The sequence below is a fragment of the Neurospora hispaniola genome, assembly GCF_033458365.1.
Source record: "Neurospora hispaniola strain FGSC 10403 chromosome Unknown B0T23scaffold_4, whole genome shotgun sequence".
NCBI classification, from domain to species: domain Eukaryota; kingdom Fungi; phylum Ascomycota; class Sordariomycetes; order Sordariales; family Sordariaceae; genus Neurospora; species Neurospora hispaniola.
The window spans coordinates 4,198,467-4,216,364 of record NW_026944409.1 but is presented as its reverse complement, the minus strand read 5'-3'; the positions used below and the strand labels follow the sequence as shown (position 1 = coordinate 4,216,364).

Below are 17,898 nucleotides of genomic sequence, written 5' to 3'. Positions count from 1 at the left end.
CGAGAAACATATCTCTATCTTATCTAGATTGTAATGCATAATATAATGCAACGAACGTACACGAACGAATATTCCGCGACGCCGTAATTGCTACCAATATACAAGTAAACGAGAACACGATCCCGAAACCCCTCACAATGCCGTCAACGCCTTGGTCATCTCTCCAATCACAAACCGAGCACCATCCAGCCCGAGCTTGTATTTTGACCCAAACACGCCAATCGTAACTGCGTCGCCCTCGACGGCAACCTCCACATCGATTGTATCCTGTATCATATTGTTAGCATAAGCCGTCGGTCTGAGAAAAACCAACTTGATCAAACTCACCGGATACGCATTCCTAACCGCGTTGTTCTCGAGCTCCTTAGGCACGGAAAACTCCTGCTGGTCTTCGGCCTCTCCCATCACCTTCACTTCCTCCTCGCTCACCAGTTCCATCCTCACAGCCCCGTTGGAATCAAAGTTGGAAGAAGACACAGGCACACTCAAGAAGTTGACAAACCCATCCACCACCACTCCAGTCCACTCCTTGATCTCCCAGAGTCCCGCACCAACGTGTTCAGGATCAGAGATCTTGTACAGATCTTCTTGAATCCGCTTGGCCATGTCCACCAGGCTTTCTTGGACTCGAACGCGCAACGGCACAAGGCAGAGAGTGGGATATGGGATTTCAGAGAGGTCGGAAGAGCGGTTGGCAAGGTAAACTCCAAAGACCACGTCTCGGGATTTGGCCTGAATAGTTTCCGAGACGAAACGTGCGTAAGCAGCGAAGAAGAGGGCTTGGATTGAGACCCCTGCCGCGGCACACAGCTTCTTGATCCTGGAGACGTCCGCAATGGCATTGCGCTGGACTAGAGAAACGCGCCGCGAGGGTCGGGACTGATGCTTTGGAGCTGGTGCTGGTTGCCATACGGCTCCTGGCAGGAAACGAGAGAGTCCGTCTACAAGAGGTCGGAGGAGGTCGGGTAGCCAGGTGGATTGCGGTGATGGTGCTTCTTCTACCTTTTCTAGAGCTGATGCTGCTGTGGTCGACTCTGATCCTGTCGTTGAACTCGTTGCCGAAGTGTCCAGGTTGAGGTCAACAGGTGTCGACTTCGCGCCAGCAAGGTATTCCGTCCAGAACTGCTTCGCCCTCGCACTTTGATGTGTCTGCTGTCTGCTATACTCCTTCCAGACCTCAAGCGACTTGGAAGCATCCGCCTCTCCACTGATGCTGGCGCCGGCGCACAAGGTGGCGAGCCGGTTAACCATCATTGGCAAGCATATCGCATCGTACAAAGCATGATGGATCGTGAAGCTCAAGATCCAATCCCCGTTGTCAGCTTGTTGACCACCCATGGAGTTCAACGGTTGGACTAATCCACTTTGACCCTTTCTTGACAGACTTGACCACTGCTTTGGATCGATATCCTCAGCTGGGTTGTCCACCAGCGCATCAGGCCTGAGAATGACCTGCACTACCGGCTTTTCAGGCTGGTCATTTGCTAAGAAGATGGTCCGCAGAATGGGAAACTCGGCAACTACAGACTTCCAGGCCTCCGAGAGAGAGGACTTGCTGATGTTGCCGGTGAGACGATATGTGAAGGTCGCGTGGAAGACATCGCCTTGGGTGTTTTGCCAGACGGAGAGCATGTGGACTTGCATGGCCGTGGCATGAAGGACGGCCTCGATATTGTTGATTATCGGCCCAGCAGAGGAGGGAATGATGTCGGCTTGAGAGAATAGGGCGGTGATGTGCTTTTCGTCGATATGCTTGGGAGGCAGAGAGGTCTCGTTGACAGTGTTGATACCATTTCCAGTGTCATTCGGAGCCGGAGCTTCGGTTGACCTCGCTGCAGGCTGCTCTCCGGCCACAGTAGCAGCCTGAGCCATGGCGGGGACACTCTTCGCCTTCAACAGCTGACGGAGCGGGATCGATACCCCTTGTTTCCGTAGGAGAGAAACGACCTTGATGGCGGAGATGGAGTCCAGGCCCAGGTGGTAGATGTTGTTGCTCTTCTGGACCGTAGATACCTCCAGGCCAGCAACTTCTGCAAGGACAGACCTGATTTTCTCCTCCAGTTCCGACCACTCTCCACCAACATCTGCATCCTCTACTAAATCCTTGCCATCAACCGCAACGGTGTCATCATCAGTCGACGGAGTAAAACCGTCCAACCCACAAACACTCATCTTGCCCCCTTCAAATTCCAACACGTTCTTCTCCCCGCTCTCAACCAAATACCTCAACACCTTATCCAATCTCTCCAGCAACTCCTCCGCCCCCTTCTCGCCATCCACGAATCGTGAGTCGCACGCCGTTCTCCAAACCAATTTCTCCCCTCCATCTGCGCCAGAAACAACATCCATCTCCACACAAACGGGGTACTCAACCGCCGAACTTCCACCTACTGACCTCACCAGCGCTTCACCACCTGCTCCTGTGTTACCGCCGGGCACCCTTCTTTGCAGAACAAACAACGTGTTGAAAAGCTGTCCACCCCCTTTCACCAACCGCTGCATCTTCCGCAACGGAAAATGCTCCTTGCCACCGATATCGTTCGAAACACCTTGCATGTATCGCAACCAACTTTTTACGTCTCCATGCAGCACGCTTCTGACTGCAACAGTGTTCATGGTGGGGAACATGAGCTGTTCAGCTTCTTCTGAACCGGCGCGACCGGAGAGGACTGCGCCAAACATGACGTCTAGGCTTCGGGTAACGGTGGCGAGCACTGCGGCATGGCAGGCTTGACCAAGCGTTTGCAAGGTTATGGCGTGCTGTTTGGTGAAGGACTTGATCTTGTAGAAGTCAAGTTGGGAGGTGGTTTCGTGCTGGTAGATGACCGAAGACTGCTCAAGAGAAAATTGAGGGTAAAACGTCGGTTTCGCGCCAGCCAGATATCCAGACCAGAAAGCTGCTGATCGGCCATCGCCTTTGCGAATAATCTCCTCCAGGTATGCTTCATACGAGGGGCGAGGTGTGTACCGGCCCTCGTAAGCGGCTTGGACGTCTTGGTGGAGGAGGGAGAGAGACCACCCGTCGTAGAGGGCGTGAGCTATGGAGAGAACAACAAATCTCCTGTCACCCAGTGTCGCGAATGTCAGCTGCAGAAAGCCGGCATCGCCGCCAGCTTTTCGAGCCCGAGCGGTAGCATACTCGGTGATCTTGGATAGGTCTTCCTTTCTTTCGATTTTCAGCTCTTTCATGGCTTCTGCGGGGAGTTGTTGGTGGACAACCTGGAGGTAGGCAAAATCCAACGTGGGGTCTTCCGCCATGAAGAAGGACGTCCGCAAGATCGGGGAGTTGGCGATCACGGTCTTCCACGCAGTCTTGAGCTTGCCCAGGTCGACATGCGGCTCAATCTCCATGATATCGTGGTTGAAGTACAGCTGGAAGTCCGAATGGACCATCTCGGCGACCATGCCGTCTTGAAGGGGAGTGGCGGGTAGAATTGTTTCTATATCTCCCTTTTGTTGTTCGCGGATCTTGTCAACCCATTTGTCCCTCAAACTAGAGGAGGTCTTTCCTCGTAATTTGTCGCCGTTTGCTTGCGTGCCGTTCATGATCTTTTGTTCCTCCAAGTAAGGAAGCAGTCCCTCAATTGTCTGCCCTTTCATCAACTCGCTTGGCTTGATACTAACACCCAACTGCCTCAACCGTGCAGAAAGTTTGATAGTGTCGATACTGTCCAGGCCAAGCTCCAGGATCGAGGTTGTCTCGGTGACTGTGTCAGCAGCGACCTCCGCTAGGGTAGCAATCTGTTCGCGAATCGTTTTGGAGGCTTCAGTCCAGACAAACCCGGAATTTTCTCTCCCTTTGTTGACGTCCTCCACCTTGTTGGCCTCGTGTCCAGGTTCTTGCTGCCATGTGACCAAGTTGATCCCATCACCACCCACAATCACTGCCTCCGGATCCTCTCCTATCTCCCTCATAATCTCTACCAAAACCTCCATCAGCTTCTCCACCATATCTTCACCAACAACCGCCTCCTGTGCAACAATCAACAATTTCACCTCCCCATTACTCGTCAAAGTTGCCTCAAGCGCTAGCGGATAATCAACCTGCGTATTGGCATCCTCGTCCATGATTGTCCACAACTCTTCCTCCTTGTTCCTACCTTCTACATCCGCTTCCTGGGATTTCGAAGGCTGCTCCTGTTGGAACGAGAACAACACCTCAAACAGCCCCTTCCCGGCCTTTCCACACCACTTTTGAATCTCCCTAAGCGGTACATGCTGCCATTCCACTACCTTCGAATTCCAGTCATGGCAACTCCTCACCAGCTCCTTATACGTCCTATTGCCGACCGAAACATGGAACGGCAGCGTGTTCAGAAGCGGGCCAGCGACGCGCTCCGCATCCTCAAGCTCGATAGCCCGTCCCGAAACAATGACTCCGATCGTTGGGTTTCTGACGCCGAACTGTTTGGCTAAGACGGCGACCCAAGCGGCTTGCAGGAGGGAGTGATTGGTTACTCCTAGATTTTTGCTCAAACGCTGGAGAGTGAAAGGGATGGTTGTGCGGGAACTGAAGGCTTTCGTGCTGGCGCCTTCGACGACGGCGAAAGTCGGCTCGGGACTGGCATTGTTGAGGTGTGACAGCCAGAAAGGCTTGGAGTGAGAAAAGGGTTGGAGGGGGCCGTGGTAGAGGGCTTCGAGAAAAGATGGGTTCTTCTCACCCTGATCGACCTTGCCACGATATGCAGAGGCCATCTTCTGGAGGATCAACTCCAAGCTGTTGGCGTCATAAACGCCGTGAAAGATGTGCAACGCCAAGAGCCGCTCCTTCTGGAGATCGGGTCTGAGGATACTAAACAGCTGGAGTTCCATGGTTCGCTTGATAATCCTCCCGGCATTGTTTCGTAGCCACTCCCTTCTCGTCGCCTTTACCGTCTCTTCCACCTCAGCCTCTTCCTCGACCTTCAATTGCTTCCAATTCAGCTTTGAATCTGTTGCTCCAGGCTTAACAGCGACCTGAACAAATCCCTCACTAGTCTGCACGAATTTGGTCCTCAGAATCGGGTACTCGTCCATGACTTCGTTCCATGCACTCTCCAACTTCTCCACATCCACTCCCTCCGTCACCTTGAAGAGGAAGGTATTATAATATTTCTCCCTCCGGGCAGTCATACCAGCCTGCAACCCGGTACACGGCGCCACATACTCTACCTCCTCCCTCTTCAGCCCCAGCTCTTTACAGACATTCGCCATGTGGCGATGCTGGCACGCTTGCACGAGTTGCTTGGCAGCAGCAATTTGAGCGGTGTTGGACTGCGCCTTGCCCAAGTCCAAGGCTTGTGACAAGTCGGCAAGGAGCGGATGGCTGAGGATTAGTGACGGAGAGGCTTGAGGAAAACCGGATCGCTTGAGCACCCGGCTAAAGCGGAGGGCAGAGATGGAGTCGAGACCCAACTCGAAGATGGAGGTAGAGGGGGTAATGAGTCCAGGAGAGATGGATAGCATCTCTGCGAGGACGGCGGCAGCTTTTTGACCAGTAGGGGTCAAGCTACCGGGGGCGATGGAGGCAGAAGGGGAGAGGCTGACGAGTTCTTCCTGCGTTAACGAGGAGAAGAGACGTTTTAGCTCCTTGATCTCCGCCTTATTGTTCGCTGACAGCGGGATGTAAGGCAGACGGACGACGTAGGTTGGGACCATGTACCCAGGGAGCTTTGCGCGACAGGCTTGCCGGACCTTGTGAAGCAGTTCAGCAGTGTCGTTTCCGTTTTTGATCACCTCCAATTTCTGCTGCTCCACTCCCCGCGTTCTGATGGCTGTTGTCACGAAAGCAACAAGGAAATCTTTGCCGGCTTTTTCGTTGCGTATCACCACTGTCGCCACATCCTGCACCTCCTCCACTCCCACTTTGATCGAATGGTTGATCTCCCCAATTTCCAACCTCTGCCCTCTGAGCTTAACCTGATCATCCGCTCTCCCCAAGAAGTCAAAGCAACCATCATGCAAAACTCTGACAAGGTCACCAGTGCGGTAGACCTTCTCCTCTTGATCAAGTACCCGCAAGGTAGGGAACCTCTCCTTGGTCAGATCTTCCCTCCCTAAATATCCCTTACCAACCAACTTGCCAGAGACGCACAGCTCGCCGACAGCACCGCGCAGGACAGGCTTGTCTGTGCCCGGCTTCAGCACGTACGAACCGACATTCAAAAACTGCCGCCCAATATTGCTCGCCCTTCCGTTCCTCGGAACTCTCGGGTACACTGTTACACCAATCGTTGCCTCCGTCGGACCGTAAAAGTTATAAATGACGGCTCTATCGCCCCACGCATCCAGAATCTCTTGCTTCAGGCTTTCGCCTCCTGTTATGAACACGCCGCGACACAGGGACGGGACATCGTCGGGGTGTATCAACCTTGCCAAAGAAGGAGTGAGGTCGATATGCGTAATTTGCAATCGGGAGATAGTCCCCGCGAGATCTTCGAGAATGAGGTCCTTAGGCGCGCCGACAAGGGTAATACCTACAGACCAGGACCAATACTGTTCAAGCACAGAAACATCGAAGTGCAGGGAGGCGAACTGGAGCCAGCGGGATGTGTCTTCCCAGTGACCAGTGAAAATGTGCTGGAAAGCGAGCATGCACTGAACTGTGTTGTCGTGGGTGATCTCGCAACCTTTAGGGGTGCCTGTTGTACCGGAGGTATAAAGACAGTAGGCCGCATCAGATGGATGCAGCTTCCGATCCAAGAACGGCGGGTCAGCCGACTGGCTCTTCAACGCCTCGAGATCCACGCCCATGACCGGCACCTCGACAACGAAGTCCATCTGTGTGGACTTGCCAGCCGTGGTCAACAAGGCGGTAGCCCCAGAATCCTTGACAATGAACTCCTTTCTTGCCTTGGGCGCTCCAGGATCCAGTGCCACGAACGAACATCCCACCTTCAGGACACCCAAGATAGCGAAGAAGGCCTCCGGACACTTATCAAAGTAGACTGCAACAATATCTCCAACTTTGACATGTCTTGAAAGCATGTTCGCTACCCGGTTTCCGTTAGCATCAAGCTCATTATAGCTCCACTGCCTCCCTATCGGCTCGCCATGGGAATCAAATCCATCAGCAAAGAATAGGGCCGTCTTCTCGGGAGTCTTGAGAGCTTGGACCTCGACAAACTGATGGAGAAACTGAACATCGTCCAGCACTGGCAAGGTGGCTTTCTCGGGGGGGACGATGGCGAACAGCTCCGGACGTCGCTCCAACAGTCCATCCTCGTCAGCAGCTGGGTGAAGAGCGAGATACTCAACCATTGCCTGAAACTGCCTCAAAACGAGCTGGGCTTGCTCACGAGGGAGGACGTCGTCGAAGAAAGTAACGGCATACTTCACCTCTCCGTTGGGTTGAGGTTCGACTTCAATGGAGACGGGGTAATCGATTGTCGCAGCATCCTCGACAAGGCTCCACGGCGCTTGCTTTTCAGTTGTGGAGGTGTGAGATGAGAACTTTTGATAAACAACCAGCGTGTCAAACAATCTCGTGTCTGGCCTTCCAAGCCACTGCTGAATCTTCGCCAACGGCTGATGCTGCTGCTTGTACAGCTCGGCACTGTACTTCATCATCCCCTGCAGCAGTTCCTCGTTACTCGCGGTATTCGCAGCAATGACCGGCAGGGTGGTGATACACGGGAAGATCGCGTCTCTCGTCGCTTCCGTGTTTCTACCCGAGAGAACCACGCCAAACGTCACTGACGGTTCACCCAAGTAGGCTGACAGCACCCGCGCCCACGAAGCCTGAAGGAGGACTTGCAAGCTATACCCCGACTCGGCCGCAGCCTTCTCCAGTTCAGGTAGCGACCAGCCACCCTGCAGCGTTTCCACCTGGATCTTCCTGGTCGACTCCTTCAAGGGCGTCATCACTGGGAAGCTGTTGATAACTGTATTCTCCGCCTGCCCCTTCCAGAACTTCTCGGCCGTCTGCCGGGAAGTCTCGATTTGCGTGAGAATATCCGCCACAGCGGTTCCGGTTTTAGTAGACGTCAGCGGGATAAGGTCATCGCCAAAGACAGCTTTGGCAAGTTCCACCATGAGGACTTGCAGAGAATGCGCGTCGTAAAGAACGTGATGCAGGCCGACGTGCATCGCCAACCCATCATCACCCTCAACCAAAGAAACGCCCCACGGCACGGACTGCTTTTCGTTCAGGATACCGTCAGCGAGATCACTCCGCCACTTCTCAACCTCAAAAGGCTGTCCCTTGATCACAAGCACCGGCTTCTTGACAGCATCAGGCTGGTATTGAACCATCGCAAAAGCGCAGTTATCATGCTCAACGGCCATAACGCCGGTGCGGAGAATGGGTTGAGCCTTGAAGAGCATCTCCCACGCCTTCTCCAGGTCATCCAGCCCAACACCCTTTGAGGCATCGATCCGGTACTCCAGAAAGTTGAGGTAATCTCTCCCTCCATCTTGAGCGGACTGCACGAACTGCAACCACATTCCGCTTTGCAACGGGGTACAAGGCAAAACCTTCTCCACGTTCATGAGCCGAATGTCCTGAGACACAAGCTGTGGTTCAAGCTGAGACTGGACCTCTTCAGCGAATTTAGCGATGCCATCCGTGATAGTCTTCGGCTCAATTATAACGGCCTTATTGCTACCCTTTTGGCTCTCAAGGAACGCAGCCAATGAAGCGCAACTAGGATGCGCAATGATATCGCTGGCATTGACCTTCGTACCTTCAGAAGCCAGTTCCTTTCGCAGCATCGAAGCGATCTGCACGGCGGAGATACTGTCTAGACCGAGTTGGTAGATGGTTGTCTGTCTCCCAATGCGACGGTCCTTGTTCGTCATAAGTGAGGCCAGAACACTGCAAATACGGGATTCAAGATCGGACCACTCTTCTTTCCTCGCGTCGTTTGCTTGGACATGAGGGGCCGACGAGGTTGATGCTTCAGTGTCATTGAAAGGCATCTCTGTGAGCTTCTCCTTGAGGTTCGCGGGAAGGGTATCGAATTGCCAGATATGCGAGGCAGGATACTTTAGGAAGTTGTCGAGGGTGCTGAAGAGGAGATCAAGAACCAGGTCGGCGAAATCCTTGGAGAAGTGTCCACTGTTTCAGTTCGTGTCAGAAAGCCTTTCCCATCGCATGGAAAACGGACTCTGAGACGACTTACCGCTCCAAATACAAATTCACCAGCAGCTCATCCTTCTCCGCGTCAGGGACGAACTCAACCACGATCGGGACCTGCGTTGATTAGCCTTCAGCGCAAATCCTACAAGCTATCGACCCTTGATCATCATCACCAACAAGTCAATCAGCAAAGGAAAACTCACATCCATATCACCCTCATCCCTCACCACCTTCCACAGGCTGTTCTCCTTCTCCCCATATCCGCCACCTTGTTGCAGCAACAAAAGTGTGTCAAAAAGTCTCTCTTGTGCCTGAACAAGCCCCTGCGCCTTTCTCAAAGATGCAAACCCAGGCCCCTCTAGAAGTCTAGTCCCCAGCTGGCCAAATGCTTTCACCAAGTCAATATTCCTGCGTCCCTCGAGATCGTCCAACCTCATCCTCACCGGGACCGTATTGAAGCAAGGCGCCACGAGCTCATCGATTCCCTCGATTGACAGGGTACGGCCGCTGAGCACGTTACCGAAGCATACGTCTTCCGTCCTCAGTACCACCGACAAAACGGTGGCCCATGAGGCTTGAATAAGGGAGAGAAGTGAGACGCTCGAGTGCCTGGCCTTGCTAAGGACTTGACTGAGTGAAATTGGGATGGGTTTTGTCAGTAGTACCGGCGCTGGCAACTCAGCTGTGCTGGAAGGAGCAAAGTGGAACGATTTGATCAACAGACGGGGATGCAGTCCAGCAAGCTGCTCCCTCCAGAACGTCTCCGTCTCCGGCGCCCGCGCAAACGCCAGACTCTCGCGGAGGAAGGGCTCATATTTCGGTGCTGGAGGTAGCTCCTGGCCGGCAAGAAGCTGTTCCACTTCGTAGAGCAAACGCTGGATGGCCACTCCGTCGTACAGAGCGTGGTGGCAGATGAATGACAGGAACTTGCCATCTCCACTGTTGATTATCGCAAGTGAAATGGGCGGTTCGAAAGAGTCGACCGGCTCGGAGAGGGTCGAAACGTGCTTCTCGATGACTTCCCCCAAATCATCGGTTGAAGAAACACCAAACTCCAACCATGGTATCTCCCAGCTCCCAGCTTCCAACACAACCTGGACCATCGGTCGCTCCGGATCCACAGTGGACACAAAAGCCGCCCTTAGAATCCCCTGCCTCTGGCAAGCCTTGGCCCACATCCGTCTCAAGCTTTCCACACTGCAAGTAGCTCCGAGCTTCAGCAGCATCTTGTTCACGTACGCCCCACGCCCACGCCCAATAGAAGCAGCAAGCATGCCCTCCTGCAGTGGTGTACAAGGCAACACCTTTTCTACATTCTTCCCCTTCTCTTCAAACTGCCCCGTAATAGCCCGGAAAAGCTGTTCTGAGACCAACGGCTCCAGGCTTTTCTCCTTTCCCGTTTCTGCTTCCGCTCCCACTTCTTCTGCCGTAGCCGCTGCCGGGGGCCCGGAAGAGGGCGACTCGGACAACGCCAACGCGATTCTCGCGACGGTAGAACTTCGAAGGATTGTTGATATTGCGAGGCGCCTGCCGCCGAGGTGAGATGAAAGCTGCTTGGAGAGCTCGATAGCAGAAATGGAATCCAATCCGAAAGCCGTGAGGGGCGTCCATCTTTTCACGCTGCTCCTGTCAACCGCAAAGATGCGGCAAACAATATCTGCCACTTTACTCTCGTCTTCTGACCACTCCCCGCTGTCATCATCGCTGTTGCTGGAGCCAATCAAAGGGCTAGCGGAGGCGAGGTACTCCTGGGTAAGGGAGGTGAAGCTCTCTTCGAGGAGGCGGCGGTCGAGCTTACCAGAGGCTGTAATGGGCAGCTTGGTGAGAGGAATGATGAACGAAGGGATCATGTAGCTTGGTACTTGTGCCTCAACCAATTGAAAGATGGAGCGGACTTCACTTTGAAGGACATCGTCGAGCTCGAGGACCTGGAATGTTGTTGTGCGGCCAAGGATACCGGGGACGAAGAAGCTGACGATTTGTCCTTGCCCTGCGCTGGTGGAAGCCACTCCTTTCTTCGGCTTGAAGAACAGTGTCGCGCATTCGATCCCGTTGCCCTCCATCTTCCCATCCTCTCCTACAGCCCCCTTTTCTTCCACGCCATTCGCTTGATCCACCGAATTACCCCCCAGCTTATTGCCAGCACTTGCCTGAGCCGCCGCCTGCACAACAGCATTTACCTCTCCCAGCTCAGCCCTCTGACCTCTCACCTTCACCTGTTCATCCGCCCTTCCCCAAATCATCAAACTACCATCGGCCAGCATCCTACCCAGATCGCCCGACCTATACACCCTCCCCCACTCTTTATCCACCACGAACTTCCTACTTGTCAGGTCTTCCTGCCCGAGATACCCCTTGACGACTTGATCTCCGCCAAAACAGAGCTCACCAAACCCTCCGATTGGGACCAGATCGAGCTTATCAGAGTTAGGACAAACCACGAACGCGCTGGTGTTGGGAAAGGTGAAACCCAAATGTCGAATCCTGTGACGAGGAGGGATGGTCATCTTCTTGACAGAGCAGATATTGGTAGTCTCGGAAGGGCCATACCCCTGCCATAGCTGCTTGTGCCATTTACTTGCTACCGCAGGTGTCATCGGTTCTCCTGCTGTCACCAGGAATTCCACATTAGGTACGTTTTCGGGGGAAACGAGCGAGGCGACGGTAGGCGTCATGGAAAGATGGGTAATTCCAAGTGAACAGATAGATTGTTCGAGGTCGGCGAAGAGGATATCGTTGGTGCCGGAGCAGAGGGTCATGGATTGGGTCCAGGCGAAGAAGATCTCAAAGACCGAAACGTCAAAGGCCTGGGAGCAGGACTGAAGGAGGCGGGATTTGCCGGGTATTGATGGGTAGATGCGAGATAGGACGTCCAGATTGCTGACGATGTTGAGTTGGGTGACGCAAACCCCTTTGGGTATCCCAGTAGAACCGGAGGTGTATATGATGTAGGCGATGCGGGAAGGATCGGCTGGGATATTGAGGTTTTCATCGGAGAGGCCGCCTAGGTCCGCAGTCTCGAGGTTAATGAACTTGACCTCTCCAATCTCCTCAAACTTTGTCGTGGAGTCAGAATCAGCCAGACAGTGCCGGAGACCAGCCTGCCCAAAAACTGTCTTTACCCTCTCAACCGGCGTGGTGGGCAGTAAAGGCAGATACGCACACCCAGCCTTGAGAATCGCCAGTATTCCCGCATAGAGAAGTACCGATTTCTCCATGACAATGGCCACAATGTCTCCCTTCTCCACACCTCGGCTTTTCAACAGCCAGGCAATTTTGTTGGCCGTTGCGTTCAACTCCCTGTAGCTCACACTCTTCGCTACTACGGTGCCATCTTCCGCAATCCTCCCCGCAAAGCAAAGTGCCTCCTGATTCGAATTCCTCTCAGCGGCTACCTCAACGGCCTTCGCCAAATCTGGCACCCCTTCAAGCGTCTTGGGGTGCTCGTTATAAATCGACAACAGTTTCCTGGGAAATACATTCGTGAGAGAAGATACTTCCGTGTCCAAGCTGTGGAGCATAGCCTCAACAAGGACACTCAATTGATCCCCTATGACGGCGATCTGAGCCCCGGTAAACGCATCAGTGTGATATGTGAGGGTCAAGCCGTACCCATCCTGGTGGGGCTCGACTTCAACGAGAAGTTTCGTCTCGAGCCAGTCCCGACCTTGTTCCAACTCCACGAACTTCCTCTCTCCGCCCCTGTTCGCATCCCTGGTCGGGCTTTCGAGCGTCTCCTGATAGACAAGAAGCACATCAAACGGACTCTGTCCAGCCTGAATCCCTATAGCTCTTTTGATCTCCTTCAGTGGCAACACGCTATGTTTCATCACCTCCCTACCCACCGCCTGAACATTCCCCAGCAGATCCCTCACCGTCCTCACACTTGCCAGATCCGTCCTCAGCGGCACCGTAGCAATGCACGGTCCGATGATCTTCTCAATGCCCGGCACAGGAATCGTTCGCCCCGATGTTACCGTGCCGATGACCACGTCTTGACTTCCGACGTAAACGCTCCATAGCCAAGCCAAAGCAGCCTGGAAGAGGACTGGCGGGGTACAACCAAGTTCGCGAAGTACGGACTTGACTTGCTGGGGAGAAAGAGAGGGAAGATGGACGGAGTGGGACCGAACTGTGGAAGAAGAAGGGATGTCGGGTCGCAGTTCTGGGATTGAAGGAGGTTGGAAACCAGCGAGGTGTTGAGCCCAGAATTCGCGGGCTAAGTTGCAAGACCGGCGATAAGATGCGGAATGGTAGTAGGTTGTGACGGCGCTGAATTGGGGACGTGACTTGGGAGTGGAATCGTTGATGAAGGAGTCAAGGTCAGAGAGGAGGAGATCGGTTGACCAGCCGTCATAGATGGCATGATGAATCTGAAGGACGGCCGTAATAGACGATGTGGCTGAGGGAGGGGAGAAGAAAATGCGGAAGGGGCGGAGGAAGTCGTCATGACCGAAGAAGGAGAACTCATCAGAAATGTTGTCGACGGCCGAAATCAGTGAGTCGTCGAGGGAGTGGAAGATGACCTGCAGGAATTGACCGCCATGGTGAACGAACCCCGTCCGTAAAGCCTCGTTTGACTGCGCAAGCTGAAGAAACCACGACCGGATATCCATCTCCGTGGAGCCCTCCGGGAAATTGAGCCGCATCCAGTTGCAGTACGCTCTCGGGTTGGCAGTGGTTTCAGACAGCATCGCAGACTGAAGCGGCGTACAAGACAGCACAGCTTCGATATCCTCCAGCCGTCCCTTCAGAGCGTCGTTGCTGGCTGCGATCTCAGCCGGCTGATACGTCTCCATGTCCCGTTCCTGGCCCTCTCCATCATCAGTACCCTCAGCCTCAAGACCCCTGATCACTTCCCTTAGAGCTCTGATTGTCCTGGCGCCCAGGATTTCGTTGGCTCCAATCCTCACCCCCATTGTCTGCCTCAGTGCACTCGCCATCTTGATAGCACTTAACGAATCCATGCCCGCATGCATCAAACTCTGGGTTGGGTGCACGACAACTCCCAAGGTATCTCGCACCAACACAGAGATCTGCCTCTCCTCTTCGTCTCCATAATTTTCATCTTTCGGCGGCCCGCTAGCCTGCATGGCTTCATACTCTGCAACCAGTCCCTTTCTGTCCACTTTTCCTGACGCCAAGCGTGGGAATTCTGTCATGACGATAATGTCACCAGGGACCATAAATCCAGGTAACCAGGCTTTGCAACAGTCTTCAATCTTGGTAGCCATGGAATCGACTGAATCGACAGCGCAAAAGAGGACGAGAATCCCTTTGATTATCGCTGCAAAAGCGGAGTGACATCCCGGAGCACGCAAAGCGGCATGTTCAATCTCACCTAGCTCGATGCGTTGACCGCGAAGTTTAACTTGGCCATCGCCAATTCTGCCCATACACTGCATTGTGCCGTCAGGGAGCATGCGCGCCTTGTCCTTTGTGCGGTAGAGCAAACCGTAGACGGGGTGAGAAACAAAAGCTTCAGCAGTGACTTCTGGGCGGTTTAGATAGTAGGGGGCTAGCTGATGACCGCCGATGGCGAGTTCACCGACTTCGCCGAGCGGAACAACCTTTATCTCTGAGGCGTCGGCTCCCTCCTCAGGTATCGCCAGAATGAAGGAGGAGACTGTGTCAAAGGAGAAGCCGATCAGGCCGGGGACAGAGTCCGCAGCAAAGGCGGGCTGGACGGTGCAGTGAATAGCAGCTTCAGTTGGGCCGTACATGCCCCAGAGGATACTAGCCTTAGCATCACTGCCACCGAATTCGCGAACGACGGGCTGGGTGAGCATCTCGCCGATGGTCAGAAGTAGCTTCAGACCGGGAGCATTTTCCCTCTTGCGCAACAAACTTCCAGCCACTGAAGGCGTAAGCTCGCAAGCATCAATCTCCAATTCATTGATGACCCCAGGCAAATCATTGAGCATGGCCGACCTGTTACAGCTGACCAGTGTCTTTCCCCTGAAGAGAGGGAAAAAGATCTCGAAGACGGAGACGTCAAAGGTAGGTGCAGCAAACTGAAGGAACCGTGAGAACTCGGGGATGTGTCGATCGTGAGCTAGCAAAGACTGAGTGGCAGCGTCGTGGGTGATGGGCACGCCTTTGGGAGTTCCTGTCGAGCCGGAGGTGTACATGACATAGGCTAGGTTCGTTGGTGTTGGTCGCCTGTGTTCGACTGTCTTTGTGGATGTGAAGGCCTCTTCGGTGAGGAGAAGAACCAACTTGCCCGTTCCATCCTCGGGCACCCTCTCCGCCAACTCGGGCGTGGTAATGACCAAGGCAGCCGAGACTTGGTCAAGGATGAACTTTGCTCTTTCCAGAGGAATATCAAGGTTAAGGGGACAGAAGGCCGCTCCGGCTTTGAGAATCGCCAATTGGGCAATGTACAAATCTGGACATTGGGGGACGAGGACCGGGACGATAGGTTGTGAGTCGTCGTCGGTCACCGGCCCGACGAGAGACGATATCGTGGCCGCCAAGGAGTCAGATCTTCTGTGCAGCTCGTGGTACGACAGTGAGACCCGCGAGCCGTCAGGGGCGAGGTAGTCGATGGCGAGGGCATCATTGCCTCTTGTCTCGGAGCGGTGTTGTACGAGATGATGAAGGAGACTGGGACCTGGGAGTTTCGTTGGTGGGTGGTTAGCAATGGAGAGGGTAATGTCTGGGTCCGAGTCGACTGTTGCCATTGTGGGTTGGTTAGTTAGTGGGTGGTGATGGCCTCTTTGGCCTTTTGTTGTCTTTCGGCACGATGAAGTGCTATTATTGAGCCGGATAGGAGCCCGTTTTTAGCGGTTGCGCGGCGGATGTAGTGGGACACCGGCACGGGAGGCTGCTGTAAGTGATATGATGTGGTGAGACTGTCCAATGAGGAATGAGGGTATCCTGAGTACCTCCAGTTGGTGTTGCTGATGTGCGGACTGATATACCCAAAACGTTAACACGAGTCCCCAAGGCGTCAATCTTATTCGCTACTTGCCCAAGGACGGCCATGTGTTGAACACGACCAATGGTAGGTATCAGATGGACACAAACAGAGGGAGAGACTTACGAAGTCTGGTATGTAGTGGTGATTGGCTGTGCTTGAGAAGTACCAGTTGATGTTGGATGATTTGATTTCTATGCAGAATCATTGGTCAGAGGCCGTCGACATGAAGAAGAACAACATGAGGAGGCTCAGTTCAGTCAACGTTGATTTGGAAGTGGGAGACAGTCTGTCTGTGATGGGCCAGTTATCCCGGGACTGGAGTGCCAAGGAGAGCGGGAGGGACGGGGGTGCAGATCTGGGTCTGTGTCTGTCTGTGTCTGTGGTTGGCGACGCCGTTGGAATCACCAGGCATGCTTGAGACGGGAGACGGTGGTGGTGAAGTCGGGAGCGAGAGACTGGAGAGGGGAAAGACGACGTGATGTTCCATGGATGGCGGCATCCTTCCCTTTGCGATTACCTACAGTAGCTCGCTCGATAAGTAATTTTAGTGGAGCTGCGATGGATCGCTCCAGTCGAAACTTGGAAGTTGCAATGCGACTATCCTCCCTTGTTTGCCAGCGTTTTGGGAAGGTGCCGGAAATTGCGTCCGCGGCGTCGTCTTCTTCTTCTAAAAATCAGATGCCTTCCTTCCGTGTGATCTCCAGCTGCTGTCCCGTGTTTTGTCCGGTCCCGAGTTGAGCCCGGCCCAAGCTCGGTGGTGTTCACAATACCGTAGAGGTAGGAGGGGCCGTTCCGTGTCCCGGTTCCGCTCCCCGCCGTCAACTCCGGCCGCCGGTCCATGCAGGTCTTGGCCTGTTCCAGCTGCCAGCTGGTGATCATTCACGAATGAAATCCAGATGTTCGTGCCTTGATCGGGATATGCAAGGTACCGATACCCGTATGCTTCGGTACTCGATGCCGGTCGTTTCAGTTATCACGTCCGGATGCCGTCGCAAATGGAAGACAAGCTGCAAATCGAGGTACCCTTTTGTCGATAGAGCCAAGATCCAATTATTCAAACATACCTCTACTTGATACTCGTGACATTTACCTTCAAGATCGAAACGCAAACTCTTCAAAATGTCACTGCAATCACACTACACGCAGTAAAAGTGGCCGCCAGTGACGGTGCGGACGACGTTCCTTCTTCGAAAACCAAAAATCGAGATGGTGTGATGACCTGAGGTTACAGTGGAGACGTTGGGGTGCCTCTCCAGGGCACTGTGTTGTGAGGATTTCGTGTTCCTTCAATTGCTGCCCGTCCGTTCTATTTCTCACTACGTAGAGGTAGTATACCTCGGCAACTATGTCTTGTGGTTTCATCCCCCGTTCCCCATTTTCCATCACTCCTACACTACTTTCCCATCTGTTTCTTTTTGCCCTTGTTTTGCAAACCGGATGAACCCTCATCGACTGTGTTCGTCGTTCGATTTCAAATCGACTGTGTGGAGTCCAAACTGAGCAAACTGCCATTAACAGCCAAGACCCAAAGCTTGGCATTTTTGGCATCGCTCTGGCACGGGAGCGACCATCACCGACGGGAATCCTCACCAAAAGACATTCGATCACTTTTGCACCAAAACAACGAGAAATGAAACCACCTTTTCTTTTATAATGCTGAAACTCTATTTCGCACGCGGGGGCCTTTCGGCATCGGTCCCCTGCACCCCCGGAACGAATTCTAACACCTAACCCTGACCGCAAGCCCTAGCACTGACCTTGAGAGCAGCCCGCGCAAAGCTTGGTAGGTACATGATTCAGCGTCGACACCGGCCCCGGATCTATCCAACTTTTCTTTTTTCTATGTCCCTTTTTTTTTTTTTTTTTGCTGAAAAGATCCTTTCTTCCTCTCTTCTTTTTTCTTTTTCTTTTTCTCACC

General features: G+C 53.7%; 1 protein-coding gene across 1 annotated transcript; it reads right to left on the bottom strand.

The window, feature by feature from the left end:
• Positions 1–68: 68 nt before the first annotated feature.
• Positions 69–16,170, bottom strand: B0T23DRAFT_453982 (uncharacterized protein). The gene is made up of 4 exons (XM_062841194.1): positions 16,104–16,170; positions 9,262–15,972; positions 9,102–9,172; positions 69–9,037 (listed from the first exon to the last, which is right to left on the bottom strand). Exons 2-4 carry the CDS (start codon positions 15,739–15,741, stop codon positions 133–135), a joined length of 15,456 nt encoding a protein of 5,151 aa, XP_062693502.1. The 5' UTR covers positions 15,742–15,972; positions 16,104–16,170; the 3' UTR covers positions 69–132.
• Between the last annotated feature and the right edge of the window lie 1,728 nt (positions 16,171–17,898).

Excerpts from the sequence above, each read along its gene's own strand:
- B0T23DRAFT_453982 (XM_062841194.1), bottom strand. The coding sequence starts at position 15,741 with ATGGCAACAGTCGACTCGGACCCAGACATTACCCTCTCCATTGCTAAC. Across the intron at positions 9,173-9,261 it reads GGGATGAGGGTGATATGGAT|GTCCCGATCGTGGTTGAGTT; the intron begins GTGAGTTTTCCT and ends TAATCAACGCAG. Across the intron at positions 9,038-9,101 it reads GTGAATTTGTATTTGGAGCG|TGGACACTTCTCCAAGGATT; the intron begins GTAAGTCGTCTC and ends GAACTGAAACAG.